Consider the following 17,162-nt stretch of genomic DNA (forward strand, 5'->3'; position numbering starts at 1 on the left):
TAATGAATGTACATCTTTATTACACTTTATTCACAAAAACATATTTCTCAACTCATTTTTTTTTTCCATTATCAAAAACAAAACGATGGATCCAGAAGAAAAACTATAGTCCAATACCAAATGTTATTCAGAGTCAAGGTACAAAATAGCCTACATTTAAATCACAAATATGCATAAATAATAACCTTATATGATCAAATATAATCGTATGATTGGTCCACGCATCAACCATTATTTAAGCATGATTCATTGAAACATTATACACTGATAAAAAAAAAGAATCCAGTATTCTTGCTTGGAATGTAGAAAACTTCACTAGAGTATATTTTGAGGAATTTTTTTTTTCAATGTCTTTAATCCAAAGAAAACAAGCTTGGCTCCAGTTGGACCGGTTATGCAAACAAAGGAAATATTTCCTCTCTAAAAAAAAAAAAAAAAAAAAAAAAATATTACACAGGAAACAAAAGACAGAAATGAGAAAGAGTAGAGACAGAGTAGCATGGTAAGACAGTGGTGTGTTCCCACAAATCCATTTTGTTCCCTCATCTGTCTCAACAAACAACCAAAAACTGCTTACAGTATGTCAATGAGCAATACTGAATGGATGCAAGCAGTAACAAACAGAAACAAATGCTTGTCTATTCATTCACATGAAAGAAATACAATTTATGTTGTTTACACAGAGGATACAGCTATTAGGGATAAATACAAGCTCAGGTGTTTTGATCTCTTTAAAAACACTTTTTATAAAGTCAATACAAAAACTCCCTAATCTTTCATTTTCATTTTCATGTTGCCCTTGCATAACCCTAGGGATTTCCCTTAATGTAACCAACGGGTCAGATAAAAAAAACATTGAACAAGGAGAAATACAGAGTGGAGCTTTGGCACATTAAAAAAACTCCCTGGGATACAAAAACTACTCTCCGCTCAGCCAAAATACTGGCTTTTGTGGTAACACTCCAAACACAATAGCCTTTTCAAAAGCAATGTAAAAAAAATACTAAAATAAAATAAAAAAAGTGATATGTGTAATGTCGGTTTTGCACAAAGAGGGGTAAGAGGACAATTTTATACAATACTAAAAAGGATACCACCCAATAAAATGGTGAAACATCCAATGAATATAAAAATAAAAAGCCTGCCTTGAGGTTTTCTTCAGTTTTTCTGATCACGCCTCCTTTATACAACCTCTCCTTCCCTTCCTCGCCTCTGGCCTTCCTCCTAATAATCAGTCCCGTCATCTTGGTACACCTGCTCCTCTTCCTGGTAACCTTGGTAACCCTCGTCCTGGTAGTCCGGGATGTACTCGCGGGCGCCGCCGGCCCCGTTCTGGTCCTCTTCGCCCTCGGCGCCTTTGGGGCAGTACTTGGCGTCGTAGATCTGCCGCCCCAGGCCGAAGTTCTGCCCGCTCTGGTTGGCTCCCTGGTTGTATCCCATCTGCAGGGACATGGTGCTGTTGTCACACTTGTCTGTGCCCAGCTTCTGGTCGTAAATGGCGCGCCTGGTCCCCGGGGCCGTCATGCCGGCCTGGTGGGGAGAGAGAGAGAGCGAGAGGCAGAGACAGAAATAAGGGAGATACAGAGACACTTTATTTACTTTTCCTGAATACAGAATACAGACATTGACAAGTCCCAACCAAACTGCAGATTGCAAACATCCAGGTCTCGGGATTCTCAGCAGTATCATTGCTTTGTCATTGCACGCACAGTATTGGAACTGGGGCCAAGCTGACTTCTAGGCCAAAGAGATTGAGTGTCAACTTTCCTTTTGTTGGGAACAATCCAGCAGCCTGCAGCTTGTTACGAGACTAAACATGAATACCAGTCCGCTCACCACAACAGGACCAGAGCAGAACCAGAACCAGGCTGGGTTACAGGGCATTTCTTTTGCTGCCCTGAATACAACAAAACAAACTACTTTCCTAGAAAATGCGAATGGATTATTCTACTACATCAAAAGCTATGGCAGCAATGGAAGGATGGGGCATAACTGATGGCTCAAAGCCCCTAAAGCCCTAAAGTTTATTTCCACTGTGGTCCTTTAGGCTTCATGACAAGTAGGAAATACGCTACAGTACCTGGCTAGCACCCTTGTTGGTGCCCATCTGCAGACTGATGGTGGAGTTGTCCATGGGGGGCTGGATGTGAGCTTTGGGGTCGTACAGGTGCCTCCTGGTGCCATACGCATTCATACCTGCCTGGCTGGCACACTTGTTGGTCCCCATCTAAAGAGACAAACAGCAAAATAAATCTATCATTTACCGGTATGTACAATACAATGTCACACAATATTGCAGTAATATTACTGCAAGGCAAGTCATTTTCCTAAAAGTATGCAATACCACGCAAACAATGGCCCAATGTATGCTTTTAACCTTCAGTCAGTTGTCATCCACGGCTACAGTATATTCAAAGGAAGCTGTAAAACAGTCAGTTGCATTGTGTGTTTTTCTCTCTGTTTAGGTAGCCCTCATATCTCTTTTTGACATCTTGCTTGGTGTGATGGCAACAGCAACAAAACAGACAGGCTTGGGGAGGCGCTGAGAACAATGAGCAGCTCTTTTACACAGAAGCACGGTCTGCTTGACAGGAGACCGGGACAATGTTTGGTTTCGCAATAGTTTCGCCATGCGGCAGAGAGCGTCACTTTGCAAACACGTGAACTGACATACATCTGACATACCAACACATACGAGCTAAACTCAAGTCGGATTTTGTGGAGTAATATTTTACAACCATGTCAAATACTTTGTTGTTTTCATGTGGTTTGGTTTTGAGGGTATGGCATCCTGAGACTAATTTGTTATTTGACACTGGATCATCTGATCAACCACATCCATGAGTATCACCCTCACCTCAGTGCACCATGTGTTGACATAAGCTACAGTTTAAACTTTAAACAGTCACATATAATATGATGTATTTGACTGTTAATCAAGGTTAACAATCAAATTAAGTTGTCATAAATAAATGAAAAGTACATTATTAACACTGGCAAGCAAAGCTTAAATAAAGGAATGTTAGAGGTAAGGAGATCCTGCTCCTGATTTTAAGCTGAATTGTATAGGAGAGTTCAGCTTTCACTGGTTTGGGTGCAGAATCCGAGATTTTAGGAGCCAGATCTCAGCTCCTCCTGGCTCTCTTTGCATTTTAAACTAACTCTACCTGCAGTCCAATGACACACTGTCCAGCCTTCAGCTTCTCCTCATCAAACGATCTCTGCTGCTTGTCAGCGTACTTCACTCCAATGTCCACCCGTGATTGGCAGCCCTTGGTCTTGGCCTAGGAGAAGATACAGTGCAGAGAGTTGTCATGTTGGATATCCACAAAATGTTACCTCAGTAGGTTATTATCATCCTGTAAGCCTCTTATTAAACTGAGGGAATATACACCAAGTATATCATCCTGGATCAGTTGAATTACTATATTGTATCAAACATATTTCCAATACAGCATTCATGTGTTGTACAAAACATCAAACTTTGAAACGGCATGTTTGCACAGTGAACTTAAGACATATTGTTCCCATACGTGTTCAGGTGCAAGACAAGCTCATCCATCTGACAAACGTTTTGACATGCACACATTTTTGCCATACTTCTGCTGTGAGTCCAGCAGGAAAACTTTACTCTGCATTATGCTACAAAAACAAGAGGTACATTCCTTCACTGTGTACTGCTACAGACACGCTAGGAAAACCTTATCCTTTCCTTCCAGTACCAGCGTCTGATAATATGAGTCTCACCATGCCAGCGAGGGCGAGCAGCGTTGTCTGGACCTGCGTCATGTTCCCGCTCTCAAAAATGTCGTTGGCCTCGAAGATATCATGAGGCTTCAGGCCGTACGTTGTGATGGCTTTGATGAAGTTCGTCAAGTTCTCCAGCTGAAACCACACGACACAAACAGGATCAACAACAGTGTGTATGCAGGATTTAGGATTAAGGAGGTGTGTTCACATGCTCCTTCTCTGTTTGCATAGCGTCTTAATTTCCTGATTGAAAAGCTGCATTCACACGCCTGGAAGTGTCTGTGTGTGCAATATTCAGCCATCTTAAATGATTCACATCAGTAAAGAAACCAGTTTCAGAAGCAGCTCACATAACTTCTAAGCAGAACAAAAACACAGCCAACATACAAGTGTGATCATGACTTGGCATGATTCAGTGTACTGGCATCCAAAGCACATTTTCATAGCAGAGGGAACCATTTGGTAACTATGCATGAATGTAGGTCTGTAGCTGCATGCAGTATTGCCACTAGTGTCAATAAATTGGCGTTAGAAAAGGCACAAAGTGACATTATCATAACACAATTAGAATAATTTCACCACACCCTAAATTAGTTCAACCCACACCCATGCCATCAACCAGCTCACCTGATGCCAGTTCATTGATGACTGGTTGATCTTTTTCACAGAGCCTGGCTGAAGTTTGTTGATCAGGCTGTGAGACAGAAGCAAAGAGGAACAAAAAGAGATATTTCATTTCCCCTTTTTAAAAACAGGACCGTAGATAATGAAATGGGAGATCAATGCACTCATGGTTGTTTCATGAGACGCAGCAATGCTTCATGTGACTCCACAAATGAAACAGAAAACGGGATCACAGATGATGCATGCAGTTTGGGAGTACAGATGAACAGTCGCTTACCCGCACAGAATGACTCCGTTCTTCAGGCCTTTCTGGAAGTCAGGGCCGATGCTAGAGCCGGTCACGTCCTCGATCCAGATCCTCAGCTCCTCCTCCTTCTGAAGGTCGTACTTCTGAGCAATCTGATTGGGCAGAGAGGTCAAAGGTCAAATGTGTTCCACGGGTAGCTAGAATAGCCAGTAGGTAATTTGTTAAATAATGGGGGGGGGGGGGGAGGGGTATATATATCTTTAAAGAGCATTCATAGTGAGTCTTGAAAGAGAATGGCACTATCAAAAAGTAACAAGACAAAACGTTGATGTGATAACTGAGCTGTGTTTATAGTATTCACAGAACTTTGGATAATATTGCGAAGCCTATGTTAATTATTTGTCCTCAGAAGTTTATTGTGACTGGATGTAATCATGTTTCATGGTCATCTTTAAATTTCAGTTTGCCCCAATGTGGTATGTTACGTCTAAAGAGGGTTTTTGTGCTTTTTCAGCCGTATAGGGTGACACTGACATGACCCCACACACACACACATATACAAGAACATCCTGTTTGGTAAACTGCTAAATTCTCCCCTGAAGCACAGGAAGGTAGCTGTTGAAAAGGGGAGGGTGGGTTTTTATGGGACTTACCATGGCAAAACAGATTGACTTTCTAGTGAGGGTGTTATTGACGTGTTACTTTGATTTATAAACCTTCTGATCAATAATGTAAGTGTGAGACACATACTAAACTGGCACCGAAAGAGGCCGTTCAGGAAGCGCATGGTCACACAACAGGCTGTTGTGTGACAAACAGGAAAGCAATGCTAAAACCAGAACTGCAAAAATAATCACCGACAAAAACTATAGAGTTCTACTGGAGGAGAAGAAATGTACAAGATATGAAGTTGAGTGACTCCAAGCAAACTCTCTCCAAGGCAAACAGTCTCCTTCTGTCCCCGGGGCTCTGAGAAACTAACTGAACCACAGAATAACATGCCATGTACGAGTTGGCTGCACTCGGCTCACAGTTGGTTGTATTCCTAAGGAATGTCTGTCTGTCTTCTAATTACATTTGCTTCATTCGGTTATCCCCATATTAAAAACAACACTGGCTAGTTTAATTGCCCACAAAGAATCCTACAGATGTAATTTAGAGAGACAAGCTGAACTCAAGGAATTTGCCCCACAGTGCTTGGATAAAAGAGTTGAATGAGGCAATAAGGGGAGACAACAGTGTGTATTTATCCAATGAATGACCGCGGTAACACTCAAGAATGTCGCGTATCGCAGCTGGCCTGCTTTGAATTCAGTATCCAAGCCTTTGCGACGTTTCCCCGTATTTTCAGTATCTAGCAGTTCTAGGGAAGGAGAGGGGAGGGAGGGAGGGAGGAAAAGTGCAAATCCTTAAATGCCGCACATTGCACAGAGGAGGCTACGTCACCAGTGGCAGGAAATACCACTCAGCTCAGCATCTCTTCAGCTCTCCCCTCAAGGACATCACCAGTGAGACAGAGGAAATTGATGTCTTTTCTTTAAGTCCAGCACACGGGGGGGGGGGGGGGGACAGGACCCTCTCGCTCCCATACAAGGGCACAGCCGAGGAATGCAAACTGAACGGTAAATCAGCTGATGGTGGGTCAAAGACACGTTGGTATGTGTCAGGGGGCAGACTGACCTAAACACCCTTAACATCCCTATGGCTAGACAGACAACTTTAGTCAACTTGGAGCTGCAGTTTATGTTCTCTTTTGTATTTCTGATCTTTGACTACATGACAAGCAAAGAGAACAAAGTTTAAACAAGAAAACATGGTTTCTCTTTGAGATCAAATAGAGGCTCCCTGCAGAGTTTCAAAATCACCCTGTATAGTAGCTTTACAGTGCTATAACACTAGTAAGAAAGGGACAGATCATTCCTTATTTCCTTAGCGTTCTGGGAAAAGTTGTCAAGGTTGTGCAGCTCAGTGCGTTTTATCTCTAGGAGACACACACACACACACACACACACACACACACGGGCCCAGGCGCTGCAGGAACCTAATCTCCAGAATCAACGCTGGTATTTTAAGTGGATCCGGATGTGCACAGATCTCTGCAGACAGATCCAAATAAACAAGGTGCTTTTACCCCATCGAGGCTGCTGTCTACAAAGTTACACACGACCAAAGAGCTGGGCCCTTTTGGAGACACGGTTTGCTTTGCTTTGTTTGTGCGACAACAATCCACACAGGTCTTGATTTCGGCTATAGGATGACAACTCTCTTGATAATTCTTTATCTTTGCTTCATTCTTACAGATTTGACTCGGTTTGAGCGGTGAACAGTCAGACAGAAGTTTGCTCATGTTGAATAGCACGGCACCTCAGCACAAGGAGGAGTAGGAGAGTATCTTTGGTATTTCAACGAAGTCATAACAAGAATCAGGGAAGACAATAACGAGGATGGGCGGCTTCCATTCCAGGGACTAATAGGTGAATTACATTATGTGCTAATGCGCATCACAACGCCGGGCAGCCGGCTGCACCCGGAACAGAAAATGCTGGAAACGGGGATAACAAATTTTGCCACAACGACATACTTCTTTGCCAAGAGGGACAACGCCCATAGTCTGCTTTTTAAGTGAGTCTCCTACATGGTAGAATTAATAGTCTGCATTTGAAGATGGAAAACTGGAATAAATATGGGCCTAGTTTTTTTTACCGTGACGAAGCAAACTATGTTGAACTCTTTAAAATAATTTCCAGCTCTTTGATGATCTTTCCGTCCACCTCTCTCTACCTTTTGAACCTGTTATATGCAAATCAAAATGGAGGCCAGGTGAATCATCTCTACAATAACGCATCATGAAATTTACTCAAAGTGGATGATGGAGAGAACAGTTGGATATAATTTACCTCACATCTATGGAAATATATAGCCTATGTCTTACTTACCTTGTTTTTGACTTCCGCAGAAAATCCATAGGCGGGACCTTTATTAAAGCTAGCCATTGTCAGTGACTTGTCGATTTACTTTGTGAGTGAAAGAAGTCCTGCTTGAGAATAAAAACTGCGCTAAATAATCTCTTAACTTTCTCTTCCAATGAAACCTCGGAGTGAACTAAATACTTCCTTTCTCTTTTACGGGCCACCAATTAGAGCGCTCCCACAGACGGCTACCAAAGATCGTCACTCACCTGTCAAGATAGTTCACGTCCTGTTCCAAACTGTGGAGCCTTGGCCAACAGAGGCGGGAAATCATCTCACACATGCGCACAACTGTCTAAAATTTAGAATATTAATGAATATTCAGCTAGCAGGACAGCTAGCTAATGTGCACAGCAGCTCAATAATCTTCATGAATATTTATTGCTAACATCAGACATCATACTGCGCATGCATGAAATAGGAGCATTAGTTGCACTTAGAACAATAGACGTTATACCTCTTAGAGCGCTTATGTGCAAATGTTTTATATCTATTTGCATGCTTTTTATGCAACTCACGTGCACATTGTGTGTATTGTGTGCACACAATAGCATGCCTTGCACAAGAGTTAAAACTTTGCTGCAACAAAATATAGTTTCCCCCACAGAACGGACACTCCTGGACTCCATATAGACATTCATTCATTCCTTCCCCATGCCAAAAAAAGAGTAACGACGACGGAAGTAGGCAGAAGCGAACACTCTCGCTTCGCTGCAGCCTCTTCGGCTGTCCGCTTCGTTAATCGATTCTAGGCTCCACCTTTCCCCTTCCCTTCCTTAGGTCGCGATTGATATCAAAAACTCCTTATATGGAATGAAACTTCCCAAATTCCTGAATGGTGGGAGTGCTCCACCGGTCCCACCCTGCATGCCAGACGCGCAGCAGCCGAGTCTGGCCGTCGCACTTTCTTGAGTCACCGTCGGGGGAGAAAAAAGTTTTGAGGAACTTAACAAAGTACAATGAGCTACTGGGGTGACGTAATGGTAGTGCTACCGAGCCAGCTTTTAGATAATAAATGAACCTCTGCTGCTCATTCCAGGGGTTTTGAACTACTTTGGAATGATGAGAATCTACAAAGCTCTGAATTAGAAAATGAGACTATAGCAGAAAACTTAAGTCGACCCTTTAGATTCTTAATAAACTGTCAATATGAAGCAAATTCGTGTCTACAGAGGCCAGGTGACTTCTGTTCTGTTCACAGTAAAGGGCAACAAAAAAGAAAAACAGTCATGTTGATTTTTTTTTTCTTTTTGCATTAAAAGGTTTGTGCTCCTGTGTGTCTTGTGCTTTGCTCTGCTTCCTTGTGTTTGTCTTGTATCATTCTAAGATGGATTGATTGTTGATCAGTTAGATCTAGATAGGCTCTTTCTCTGTAAAGTCCTCTGAGGCATGCTTGTGAGAAAGGGCTACATAAATAAACAAACTTGACTTGAGTTAAGCAGGGGCAATAGGTTTTATTTGAAGAGGAAAAGTAGTTGAAGTGTTGTAGTTAAAGTGTTGCAAATATGTAGCAACAGTATCACTGCCTCCAGACCTTCAGTTACAATTTATCTGACTCAGTATTCTTCTGAGATCACACTCTAGTCTAACAGAAGAGTCGAGACACTGTTGCCAACGCACATGCTCACTTCAGATCCGCTCTATTTAAATGACAATGTAACATTCTTTAATTGTCCTTAGTGACATTCCTGATATCTGAATACCATGAAGCAATACAACAGATAGATGCTCTATTCACTTGGTAAACAAAGGTAGCCTATATGTTGCCACTACACAGGTATTTACAAAACAGGCAACACCTCGGCTACTGACTGTGACACATACCAGGCCGGTTTCCAGACCAGCCTGTAACCTAGTTAAGGACAATAGTGCTTTAGGCAACAACCAGGGAAGTGTAATGGCCACAGATGCAGTTACAGAGTCTACTTTAACATGATAAAATGAACAATTGGTTCAGCTATGAGGCCATGGATACATTCAGTGGCTTCTTCTGGAGTCTTCATCTGGGTAATGTGACACCTGCATAAAGGTGACAAGTGGAGGGAATTCAGCTGGGAGCCATCATGGACAGAAATGAGTGTTTCCGTTTCAGGGACCCACAGATGTCTAGACTGATTTGGCTTCCACTTAAAATATCTTCTAAAAGGAACCAGAGGGAATGTCTCTTCCAGGGACACTGACAGGGTTTCCTCATCGATACATTTCAAAGCACCCAGAGGCATATACTTCCTGCTGACCTACAGTATCTCAGATATAAGCAGAGATTTGTTTTTCTATTTGCCAACGAGGCCCAGGAGCATGCAGGTTTTCTTTCCAACCAATCAATGCATCAAGCTGATTTCAGTGAATTGCACACCTTCAACCAGAATGGAGGAAACTAATCAGCTGCTGTAGTGTTTTGGTTGGAGTGAAATCTGCACTCTTGGGTCTCGCTATAGAGAAAAGGTTAATACTGATTCTAAGAAGAGAAGATGGGAGAAGATCAAAAGCTGAAGAAGAGAGGAAGGATGTCGTCATCACCGGTGCCTCTCCTCAGTCTCTGATGACGTGGCTGGTCATAAACACAGCTGTATTTCCTCTGAGGTTAGATTGTATTGCAGGTGATTACATCATCCAGGTGCGGAGGAGAGTGATTCAGTCTGAGAGAGACAAGACACCAGAGGTGATGGCAGTTACTCACCTAGACATCTGATGAGGTCAACTCACTGAGTCATGGCAAGGAGTGACGTCGTTGTGACACCCCTGGGTGCAACAGACATGTAGTGACCTGTAGACATCATGCAGGGCATGCACCCGGTTAGAATAGTGCTTTTTAAAATCAGAAATGACACTTTCGGACACACAGGGACGTTTTTTCAGCGTCCCACACTAGACTAATGAAATAAGTCCCACTGAATTGCAAGTGCCTGCTCTCACCACTGAGATATACTGTAGTTTACCCAGACAATGGAGAAATACGGACAACTTGCACCCCCCTATGGATGAAAGGAGTAAGTACAATAAATTACTCATCCATACTTTCTCCAACCATTTGACAGCATCTCCAAACTGCTACAATGCATCTCAGAACAAAAGGCAGACACAGACAGTTCAGTTCGACCGCATAGTATCAACTAAATAGACTTTCACACAATTGTAAAAGATGCACGAAAGATGAGTCGGTCGACTGAGCAGAGAATTTAGATCATTTTATTTTTCAAACCATTGAGAGATGTTGTTAAACACTGAACAAATAAAGATGCCCCAGTCAAAACTCCAGAAACCAGATTCTCATCGACTTTTCTTTAGCACTTTCCTTTATTGCGCGCTTTGCTATTGTGCGGTGTCTCATTGTCTGCAATTTTACCCATACTGGATCAGTGTAAAAAAAGTAAAATAAACGGTGCATATACCAGCGTTATATTGATCATGGAATTTGGAATCCTCACACATAAACCTAGCTCCAAGGACAGGCATGTTATATGCGGAAGCAAATCCAGATTCACCATTTACCAAGGCACATTGGTAGGGATGAATGACTGAGTGAACGAATACACAGGTTGTACAGAGTCCGATCATAAACTAAGTCATATCATATGTGAGCAAAAGTGGTAGTGAAAGATGAGTATAAAAGGAAACCAAGAACCTAATCCGTATTACTCATGTTTTTGTCGCATGGAAAACATCAAGAATGTCTGATGTGCACAACTTTCCCTCCCTCTCTCTCTCGGTTTTATGCTTGATTTATTAAAAACATGGAAGCAAAAGAAATGCGACCTCAGATGCCATCCTACATGTCTCTAAAATCCCACAAAATAGATTCAAAAATAACTTTTGATGTGTGTCTGAATAAGCTATGTACACAAAATTGGAACTTGCGGGAGCATCATTCACTATACACACTTTGATCAAGTCAATAATGAAATGACCAACAAGTTGTCAACTTATGTACAAGTGCATACAAGGTCTCAATCCTGTACATTCACTAAGGCTGTTTAAAGTTTTGAAAAAAATCTTGTGATGGAATTCCAGAAGGCAAACGATATCTAAAGGAATGGAAACAAAGTGAGTTACAGCATTCAATCATTTTCTCTTTTTTTCACCTCAAAATGCAGTTACGCATCAGCACCATCTGATTTGACATTCTTTCATATTTTCGGCTGGGGAGAGGATTAGTGGGTGACGAGAAATACATATCACATGAACAAATTTGGAGAAAAAAATACTGATTTAGCACCACGCTATTTTGACTGAACCATTTGAAACCAAGTAACTTGTTTGAATAATTTTGCTCTTGAGAATTGAGATGGCATGGACATATTGAAGCTCAGTGATGAGAAAGACAGAGAGAGAGATAGAGAGAGAGAGAAAGTGGGTGAAGGGTGGAGTATGGAATGTTGATGACCAAATGCATTGGCCAACCCTAAAGAAAGACCATGCAAAAACAATGCTATGCCTCTTTTGCATTGCAGAACAGGCCAACAACATTGTGATGCAAACAGGAGGGAAAAAAAAAAAAAAAAAAAATTACAGTTTCTTTATCTGTTTTGATAAACCTTCCACAAAAAGAACAGGTCAAAATAAATAGATGCATACATGATACGAAATTTATAATTTACTCTTTATATCTCACATAAAGCTTCTTGTAACTGCCGACCATGCTCCAGTCTTCCACACCCTGGGCATGTTCGGCTTTACCTGTGCTAGATGAACTCTTTCAACACCTTTCTGGGCACCAACATAGCGGTCTGGACAGAACAGCTAAACCCCAGCCTTCCCTCAAATAGAACCCTGGTTTGTAATTCCTTGTTAGTAACTAGACGGCATGAAGAAGCGGACAGCATCATCCCAGTGAGCCAGAAATAGGGGTGCGATTCATGCACAGTGGCATATTTTACCCACTAGAAAAATCAGAAGATTGACCAGAACATTGAAATTTCAGCTGGCGTGTGTCCTAATCCCATTCATGGCAATACTGTCCGCTCCTTTTTGCCTTCTAGGTTAGTAGCAGCACTCTGCAAACAGGGCCTCATCATTCCTGTGGCTTTCATTTTGAAAAATAAAACAGAAACAGCCCTTGACAAACTCAACTATTCTTTTATTATTTTCTCTTTTTATAATCTTTCTATACCAAAATCTCAATAGATTATCGCTGACAGAGGGAGAGGCATGGAGGGAGTTTAGCAGGCCTGGCCTTCCCCAAACTCACAGTGGACAAACAAAATCACAAAAGTATCCCGTCTCTGTGGAGAGACGAAGGAAGGAGCGGGAAAGGACAGCCGCCTTCCCGGACTCCTCAGTCTAGGCAAACATATGGCAGGATGTTCAATTTGCTTTCGTCCCCGTGAGGGTCCAACGATATGCACTCTGTCCAGTCGTACCAGGTGCCCTTGGTGTCGTAACAACCGTTCACCCCCGGCCAGTGCAGTGTGTGTACCCTGTTCAGATCCTCGTCCGTCAGCTCCCGGCTCACGCCCGGCAACTCCCCTACTGAGCTGTCCGTCTGCAGAACGTGCGTCTTCCGCGCATCCTTGACGTCGCGCTCTTCCCGTTTCAGGTACTCGGACATGAAAAAGTGTGCACTGGGGGCCTGGACCCCCGAGGAGGTGAGCACGTTGCTCTGAAGGTTCAAGTAGGACTGGATGATTTCGTTCCTGGACAGCTCCTTCCAGTTTGTCTGTTGGAAAGGGTTACGGGTGGGGGTGGGGGTGGTGGTGGTGGTGGTGGAGGGTGGGGGGGCTGGAACCGGGGCTGGAGCTGGGGCAGGGGCAGTGGGCTGTTGTACAGAGCTTTCAGTCCTCTGCCTGGACTCAGCAGGGTCAGGTGTGGGGGCTTCCTCTGTCTGAGAGGGTTCTTTATGTACCAGGGGCTTGATCTGACCTGTGACAGGGTCAAAGGTTATCCTGCGTTCTTTTAACCTGACAGGCTTAGTCGTATCCTCTGTTCTCTGGCCGTCTAAGTTGACAGAGTAGTCTCTAGACCTGTACTTCTTCCTCCTTTTTCGTTCTGAGGTGGAGTCCATCGCCCCCTCTGCGTCGTCAGGCACGGCCGTGGCCACCTCAGACGAGGGTCCGAGTAGTTCTGAGTTGTGCTGGGAGAGCTGGGAGTGGGAGGGGGGAGGGGAGACTGATGGGGATTCCAGTGTTGCTGCTGTGTCGTGTCGAGGGCAGTGAGAAGGGACTTCTGACGAACCGGCCCAGTGCATTGAAGACCTGTGGGAAGAATGTGGCAGCCTGTCGCCATGAGACGCTTGGGCTGGGGAGGTTAAAGGCTGGGACGAAGGCAAGGGGGAGCCCCTAGAGGATGGGCTTGGGATAGACGTTACTTTAGGTGCATATGCTGCAGAGCGCTTGGTCATTGTGTCTTGTTTCACGCTCCTGGGGCTGGTAGTGAGGCCGCGGGGGCTTTTGGCTTGATAATACCCCCCTCCTCCTCCACCAACACCCCCCCCTCCTTCATCCAATCTGGCCTGTTGCTGCATCACAGCAACCTTGATCAAAGAGGAAGTGCTAGGTAGTTTGGCCACTCCAGGGGAGCTGGGGCGAGGCTTGACAGCGTTGACTGGGATTCGGTTGTGTTTATCATTCTCGAGGTGCTCTGTCCTAGATCTGTCAGGAGACGGGACAACCTCCTGGTCGGGCAGGGCATCAGGACTGCCCGCAATCCCATTGGTGGGTGGCGGGGAGACAGAGTTATCATACGAAGACATCTTTGAGATTTTTTCTGGTAAGTGCACTCCACTGTCTCTGTGTTCTCCTCGTCGCTTGCGACTGCTCGATTTCTCAGCCTTAGGCGAGTATGTGTTGTGAACATCATTTCTGATTTTGACTTCAGGGACACCCTTGGACACAGAAATGTCAGGGGGAGAGGCATCTGTTCTGCAGGGGTGAGAACCACCATTGGTAGACCCAGGGACACTCGCAGCCAGCCCACATGATGGCGTCTCCGCTGGCCCTGGCTCAATCAACTTTTGCCAGTTCCGTAAGAGTTTCTTAGCACGCTTGGCAAGGTCTTCATCCTTGGTTTTCTTTCTCACATCATTGATCAATTTTCCTAAACGGGTTTCCTGTATGAATAACGAGAGTGAGAGAGACAGACAGAAAGATTAGGCAACAGAACTGCTAGATAAATGAACAAAAAAGTTCATATGGAATCAAGTATCTTACCTCAAGTGCTTCTTTGGTAATAGGACACTTTTCCAGATAGGTAATTACTTCTAATACAGCCACCATATTGCAAATCTGCAGGGGGGGTTAAGAAAGAAAAACATTGTTTATGGAATAGACAAATTCTTACCATATTACACCATCAGGAACTAATTCAGTTACCAGCCTAGTATGATAGATTACAGAGGAAATTACATTAGAAGTCATAGTTAAGTTAGATTCTTAATAACACCACTGTTAAACGAAAAATGATAACACTGACAAATAACATTCACATGGATGATTATGCCTCCTTAATGAATGTGATGTCTAAAAAACTCCAGTTATTGGACAAATTCAAAGCTATCCAACCGTGTTTGCAACGTGTATGAGTTAGGGAGTAGCTTACAAGCTAGGAAATGTTAGCTTGCCTGTTAGCTTGATAGCCACAGATCGACGTTAAAAAGTAAAGACGGACAAGTGTCAACTCAGGGAACCTTGATCACTCCAAACACGTTTACTATAGTTTGACATTAGTTCAAAAATGTGATACAAAAAGTAATAAATTAAGTTTGTGCGAGTTTCTGGTCATATCGAGAAAGTCAACCAATGTTTAAGTGTTGACTGATTTAGCTGTTAGCCAATTTGGCTACCGCTAACATTTAACTAACTTGGGAAGGAAGGCTCCGACTATTTCCTGAATGGTAGCTAATCTAGCCAAGAGTTACCTCCCTCACTTCGTTAACATGAAATCATTTAGTTACGTGTAAAGATTTACAGCGAATAATCCTGACCAAACAGCAGAACATACAGATGAATCGACAGTAAAATAAATACTTCAGAGGAAAACGTTTACATGCGTTTATACCGTTAAAGCTACGCGAACCCGTTCCTTTCCATCAAATAGGCCAAGTCCGGTTGGGTGTTTTGGCTAGGCTAACAGCTAGCATGCTACATAAGCCAGCCAACGCCAGATTACTGCCTAACCATGGTAACGCTGTTGCTAGCTAGCAAGCTGTCAACTCAAGTGCCCAGCGTCTTTCCACCAATGCATGCCAGACATTTGACATGTTGGTTTAAACCTAAATTTGAAGGACGCATTCACTTTTACAACAATGTAACACCTGAAATGTAAGCGTTGGGTAACGAACTACCTAGTTGAGTTTGCTGAAGTGCAGGTAAACAAGCTAACGTTAGCTAGCTAGCTTACTCACATTGCTCTGACTGTCGATGGCCTGCAGCAGCCGGTCCCTCATCTGCTGCGGGGTTGCTGAGACCGTTGTCATTGCCTGTTCGGTATGATCCGGAGGATGGAGGGAGGAATCCTCCAAAATGAAAACCGGGTGACTTGATGAGACTCAAAAGCCGCTATAAAAATATATCAGGCAGCCGAACAGCATATTTTTCTGTCGCCTGTAAGCTAGACGGCTCGCTATATGTCACATGGAGTCGGAAATGTGTGCTGTGTTGACCGTTGGCTGTTGCCTGCTCGGCGCTCTGGTAGCTCACTACCAGCTGCTGGATCTCAACGGCCTCCTACTGCATTCTGGGATACGATGAATGCGCTTGACGTCTGCACGTAGCCAAGTAAACATCTTTGCTGTCCACCCACACTCCTGGGTATGCCCGTTGTCCACCTAGGGTGCTGCTGCGTCGTGTCTTCACAAATCCACCACCCATGGCAACAACTGTTAATGTTTGTGAATTTGAAGTAGGCTAGTCTATAGAATAGGTCGTCTCTTCCTAAATGTATATAATCCTTTCTGCCGGGTTAGCTATCTAAGATGTTTTTGTCAACTGAACCACAATAAAAAAGGTACCTATTACAAAAAATATAGGCTGCATTGAAAACACCTGAGCACCATGTAAAAAAAAAAAAAACATACAGGGGATAATTCATCATGTTACACAATTTAGGAGCACTTTTACTTGTTAACCAAAAGATTAAGATTTGGAAAACAACAGCAACGAAGATTAGAGGAATCTTATGGATGTGATATATAGGCTATAGCTATAACTACAGCTATTATTGTTACATACAGCCCCGATATAGGCCATTTTCTCTTTCTGTCTTCCTATGGGAGAGAACCTCACATCAAAATCTATTTAAAAAAAAACCTAAACAATGGTATAATCCTGTTAGATTTAGTATGGACAGTGGTCACTTTTTAAGCAGTGGGGACATTCAAGTAAATGTTAAATATTGTTTATCACAATATGTAGGTTATGACTAATGAATATTGACGCTCTATTACAGTATTTCACCAGCAGATGGAGACCTGCAGTTCCTAATGGGGAACCACACAGCAGAGCTTGGCCCAGGCAGCAGGAGGAGGCCAAGTATGGAGGATGTGAGGATGCTGTGAACCGATGGCCCAGGTTGAGAGTTTCAGGACGTTTAGGCCCATGTTGGCTGCATTGTCCACTGAGCAATTCACCCTCAAGGCA

At 43.3% G+C, this 17,162-nt stretch overlaps 2 protein-coding genes across 2 annotated transcripts; both read right to left on the minus strand.

The window, feature by feature from the left end:
* cnn2 (calponin 2) lies at window positions 1–7,721 on the minus strand. The gene is made up of 7 exons (XM_071896312.2): window positions 7,558–7,721; window positions 4,652–4,773; window positions 4,378–4,444; window positions 3,748–3,885; window positions 3,168–3,284; window positions 2,081–2,227; window positions 1–1,530 (listed from the first exon to the last, which is right to left on the minus strand). The coding sequence occupies exons 1-7, from the start codon at window positions 7,612–7,614 to the stop codon at window positions 1,225–1,227; spliced, it is 954 nt and encodes a 317-aa protein (XP_071752413.1). The 5' UTR covers window positions 7,615–7,721; the 3' UTR covers window positions 1–1,224.
* Window positions 7,722–10,763: 3,042 nt separating this feature from the next.
* On the minus strand, window positions 10,764–16,196 carry crsp7 (cofactor required for Sp1 transcriptional activation, subunit 7). Its single transcript, XM_071896305.2, has 3 exons — window positions 15,929–16,196; window positions 14,736–14,810; window positions 10,764–14,635 (listed from the first exon to the last, which is right to left on the minus strand). The coding sequence occupies exons 1-3, from the start codon at window positions 15,998–16,000 to the stop codon at window positions 12,866–12,868; spliced, it is 1,917 nt and encodes a 638-aa protein (XP_071752406.2). The 5' UTR covers window positions 16,001–16,196; the 3' UTR covers window positions 10,764–12,865.
* Between the last annotated feature and the right edge of the window lie 966 nt (window positions 16,197–17,162).

This window comes from Centroberyx gerrardi, chromosome 13 (assembly GCF_048128805.1).
Source record: "Centroberyx gerrardi isolate f3 chromosome 13, fCenGer3.hap1.cur.20231027, whole genome shotgun sequence".
NCBI lineage: Eukaryota > Metazoa > Chordata > Actinopteri > Beryciformes > Berycidae > Centroberyx > Centroberyx gerrardi.